We start from the raw sequence: 5,143 nt of genomic DNA, 5'->3' as shown, positions 1-5,143 counted from the left end.
TCAAGAGTCACCATTAGAGTGGTTAATTCTCAAGGTACTCACAGTAAATTCTCATCCAGAGAGCTCTCCTTGTTAATTTTCTAAAGAAACTAAGATGTCTGTGTTGATCACTACTTTACCTTGCCTAGGCTGTTCATTAATGTCAATACAAAAGTTCATGAGCTGTAAAATCCTGAGGTTACAATTAAGCAGCTATTACAAGTGTACCTTCTGGCCTAAAGTAAAAGGCTCATAGAATAAATTACACTCCTGCATATCATTGCTTAGTGGTTCGAGAGTGATTATTTTTTGCTATTTTTACTATTTTATAAGATCACATGAAAACCTCTCCACATTTTTTTTATTACCTTCCTTGCAGTAATCTCCAGGGGGGAAAAAAAACACCTTCAGTCTGAATGGAATTTGTTATTTTTCATCCTCTGAAGATTTATACTTCAATTGAATTTTTTCTTTCAGTACAGGGGAAAAGTGCACTTTCCATCTCACAGCATTCTCTTTACTGTTTTTCTAGGCACCATTTTTTCTTGTAGAAATAAAAATAAGATGAGGAATACTTTGTCCTTTTGTTTTTGACTTAATATATTCAGTTGCTTTTTTCTCCTCCTCCTCCTCTTGCTCCTCCTCCTCCTCCTTCTATGTTGTTGGCCAAAGACCAAGATATCACTTCAATATGCAACACAAAGAATGTCAACATAAAACTCACTAAATGTAAAAATGTTTTGAAGATTTCCTCCTAAAAGGATTTCTAAGTCCTTTTATCAATTTAATGTTGTTGTTATTCTCAGTGAACATTTAAATATTTATTTCTTTAACCTTTCCTAGATTTGTGAGTGTAAATCTTCTATTGCTTGATTTGTTGTCTTAAAGAAATGACGTAGTCTCAGTTTCTGTCTGTCCTTGAATAATTAATTGCAGCCAGTATCTTCCCACATTTTGTCATCAGAACTTATTGTACTGTGTAATAGAAATGGGGTTAGTTATACAATAGACCCATTTTCCACATATCCTCAAACCCTAAACTGCTTTGGTTTACTTGTTATAAGTCTCACATGGATGCTGAATTTATTCTAGGTTACAAAGAATAAATTGTAATACTCTACCTGAATATCATGTTATCTGCCATGTAAATGGAATGCTGTTCATCTTACCTGATGCTAACCTAGGCTTATGTTTGGTATGTGCTGCTATTTTTTGGGTTAATTGGAACTCCATTTTTGGTAAATATATCAACTAATTGTAGTAGTTAGGGTAACTGGCAGCTAGAACAATATAGGCCCATACTGCAGAATGCCTCAAACACACTGTATGTTTATTTTTCATTCATATAATAGTTGCAAATAGATGGTACTGATTTCTGTGTGGATTTTATTGTGATGATTCAAGAACTCAGTCTATTTCTGTAATTTTATCTCACCATGGTTTAGGGCCACACAGTCCTATAGAACTTTCTGCAATGATAGATATATTTTATAATGGACACCATTTTTGTTGCTTTTAAGCCCCTGGAATGTGACTGACATGACTGAGGAGCTGACTTATAATTGCATTTCATTTTCATTAATTCATATATAAATAGCTATATGTAGCCAGTGGCTATCTTAATCTAGGGTTTTATTGGTGCTATCTCTATCTAGCTGGAAAAAGGAGTCAGAGGCTATGGAAGAGACATAGCTACTTTATTAAAGCCTTGATCTGAAGAAGCCACACATAAGTTCTACTCAAAATTCATTGTCTAGGGCTCAGTAACCTGGACATATATAATTAAAAGAAAGTTAAGAAAAAAGAAAGAAAGCTGAGAAATGCCATCTTGCTATGTACTTAGGAGGAAGGTGAGGAAGGTCACATACACTTAAATGAGCAACTAGCATCTCCTTCACTGAACTGAGCAAATAAATTTATTAAGCATCCTAATATAACAATGTAATTTATTTTTTAACTTAGTTAATATTATTATAGAGGAACTAAAATTCCTTTTTGGTTATATCGACCACCTCAGTGTCAAAGAGAGGAGATGTTAACCTTGTTTAATAAAAACATATTTAATGGATAAATCAATAAATGATTCATCTGGATACATATTGTTATTGGTTATACACTAACAGTCCTTATGACCACAGAGAGCAGAAAACAAACTCATTGAATCACGCTTCCTTATTACTAACATGCTTACATGTCTTTTACTATGTTTCTTCTGCTTCCTCCGATTCTCTGGCCCCATTTTCCATGGCATGTATGGCCCAGGTGCCTAATTCTCTCATGCTGCAATATTTTCCCATTTTTATGTTCTTAATTACAAGTGTGGTTGCTCTACCTTTTCCTGGACAGTTTCACAGCTGACTCTTGTCTTTCATGAATGCTGACAGTCATGCTTACCCAGATATTTGCTTTTCTGTCAAGTTACTATTTAATGGCCTAAACTGATCTGAATTGATCTTACTAACTTCATGTATTACTGACTTCCAAACACCCATACAGGAACTGAGGAGCCTTTTGGGGAATTTCATCTTTTAATCTGACATGACTTAGACTCTTTTTCCTTATTCCTTTTTTTTATAAGCTTTCCAAATACTGCCAGTAAGCACCTGCCAGCACTGATAATAACTAGCAAACTGTATTCTAAAAATACATGACAGGACTAGTGTGTATGTAGATGGGTGTATTTTTCCTAAATTTTCATTTAATACATTTCTATATATCTTGCAATTTTCCTGGCCTAGCTTCATCTGAATTTCATTAGGGACCTGAGTAGAAGAACTTAAAGATAATAGATCTGTTTTTTTTTTTTTTTTTAAAGTAGTCACAGGAGGCAGAACTTTCCAGAACGCTCGGTGAGACGCGGAGGAGCGGCGGCTGCCCGAGCTGCGCCCAGCAACGCGCCCCTTCCCGCTCCCCCACACCGGCTTCGGCCCTCTCACCGGCTGTAGAAAATGGTGAAAGAAACCACTTACTATGATGTTTTGGGGGTCAAACCCAATGCCACCCAGGAGGAATTGAAAAAGGCTTACAGAAAACTGGCCTTGAAGTACCACCCTGATAAGAATCCAAATGAAGGAGAGAAGTTTAAACAGATTTCTCAAGCTTATGAAGTGCTCTCTGATGCAAAGAAAAGGGAATTATATGACAAAGGAGGAGAACAGGCAATTAAAGAAGGTGGAGCTGGTGGTGGTTTTGGCTCCCCCATGGACATCTTTGATATGTTTTTTGGAGGAGGAGGCAGGATGCAGAGAGAACGGAGAGGTAAAAATGTTGTACATCAGCTCTCAGTAACCTTAGAAGATCTCTATAATGGCGCAACAAGAAAACTAGCTCTGCAAAAGAATGTGATTTGCGATAAATGTGAAGGCCGAGGTGGTAAGAAAGGAGCAGTCGAATGTTGTCCCAATTGCCGAGGTACTGGAATGCAAATAAGAATTCATCAGATAGGACCTGGAATGGTTCAGCAAATTCAATCTGTGTGCATGGAGTGCCAGGGCCATGGGGAACGGATCAGTCCTAAAGATAGATGTAAAAGCTGCAACGGAAGGAAGATAGTTCGAGAGAAGAAGATTCTAGAGGTGCATATTGACAAAGGCATGAAAGATGGCCAGAAGATAACATTCCATGGTGAGGGAGACCAAGAACCAGGACTGGAACCAGGAGATATTATCATTGTTTTAGATCAGAAGGACCATGCTGTTTTTACTCGACGAGGAGAAGATCTTTTCATGTGTATGGATATACAGCTGGTTGAAGCCCTGTGTGGCTTTCAAAAGCCAATATCTACTCTTGACAACCGAACCATCGTCATCACCTCTCATCCAGGTCAGATTGTCAAGCATGGGGATATCAAGTGTGTGCTAAATGAAGGCATGCCAATTTATCGTAGACCATATGAGAAGGGTCGCCTAATCATCGAATTTAAGGTAAACTTCCCCGAGAACGGCTTTCTCTCTCCTGATAAACTTTCTTTGCTGGAAAAACTCCTACCTGAGAGGAAGGAAGTAGAAGAGACTGATGAAATGGACCAGGTAGAACTTGTGGACTTTGATCCCAATCAGGAGAGACGGCGCCATTACAATGGGGAAGCATATGAGGATGATGAACATCATCCTAGGGGTGGTGTTCAGTGTCAGACTTCTTAATGGGGCCGGTGAATAACACTGCTGCTGGCATTTTATATGCAGTAGTGGATGAGTGAAGGACTATAATCATAGCTCACTACTTGCTATTGTTTTTGTTTTAATATTCAACTATAGTAGTGTTTTAAAAGTTAAATGAAGAATAAACTCAAATATAAAAGCTCTGACTTTGCCCTGTATGTATGATGACTTCAGTGTGCAAGATAAGTTTAATACTGTAAAAACTACTTTAAAAAAAATCTCCCCTAGCGTTTGTTAGGCCATACCTTGTAATTGATTGCAGCTCTATGTATATGAAACAGTTCAGACTGAAATGCTAGGTGTATGTATTGACTTCAGTGTATGACCCTTAATTGTTAAAGCTATGAAGTTAAAACTTGTATTTAATTGGCAATCAGACAAAGAATTTATTAATTTGTAGAGAAGTGTTGGTCTGTAGTTACGTTAAGTAGGATTCATTGTGATGCCTCTGCATTTTATTGCCTCAACTGTTATTTGAAGATGGCATGCTATGTAATTTGGCCTGTGGTATCAGTGATAGAAAGGATACCTCTCTAAAGAAGTGGTTTATCATATGCTGCTGCTTGAGGGCTTGCACTTGTAGAATTGCATTCCCTTCTGTGCCATCTTTTTTTTTTAATATTATATATATATATATATATCAGTCCTGGTTACACTTTTTTTCCTTCTCTTTGGACCATGATAAACTTCAGAGTAGTGACTTCAGGAGCCAGGGTAACTTAGAGTGAAGAGACATTTATGTGGAGAAGTTAATTTGCATGTATGAGACAGGAAGGTGTCTTCTAGGTATGTGACAGGCTTACTTTAAACCATTTAACTTATGCTCCGAAGTAACTGTAATTTCATGTTGGTAGTATAGCAAATTATGATGAATAGCTTTAATTGTATGTTTAAAAGTCATGTTCACAAGCTTAAATCTGGAATCAGAATTAAGCAATTGAAATGTATGAATGTCTCCTTAATATACTGATTACAAAGCAAAAAAAAAAAAAAAAAAAAAAAAA

General features: G+C 36.9%; 1 protein-coding gene across 1 annotated transcript; it reads left to right on the top strand.

Moving 5' to 3' along the window:
• The first annotated feature begins 2,811 nt into the window (after window positions 1-2,811).
• LOC144320508 (dnaJ homolog subfamily A member 1) lies at window positions 2,812-4,278 on the top strand. The gene has a single exon (XM_077909152.1). The coding sequence runs from the start codon at window positions 2,928-2,930 to the stop codon at window positions 4,119-4,121; it is 1,194 nt and encodes a 397-aa protein (XP_077765278.1). The 5' UTR covers window positions 2,812-2,927; the 3' UTR covers window positions 4,122-4,278.
• Window positions 4,279-5,143: the final 865 nt, after the last annotated feature.

This window comes from Canis aureus, chromosome 9 (genome assembly GCF_053574225.1).
Source record: "Canis aureus isolate CA01 chromosome 9, VMU_Caureus_v.1.0, whole genome shotgun sequence".
Classification (NCBI taxonomy): domain Eukaryota; kingdom Metazoa; phylum Chordata; class Mammalia; order Carnivora; family Canidae; genus Canis; species Canis aureus.
The sequence above is the reverse complement of the archived record's forward strand: the minus strand, read 5'-3'. Positions and strand labels throughout refer to the sequence as shown.

Coding starts and splice junctions, on each gene's coding strand:
- LOC144320508 (XM_077909152.1), top strand. CDS start 2,928: ATGGTGAAAGAAACCACTTACTATGATGTTTTGGGGGTCAAACCCAAT.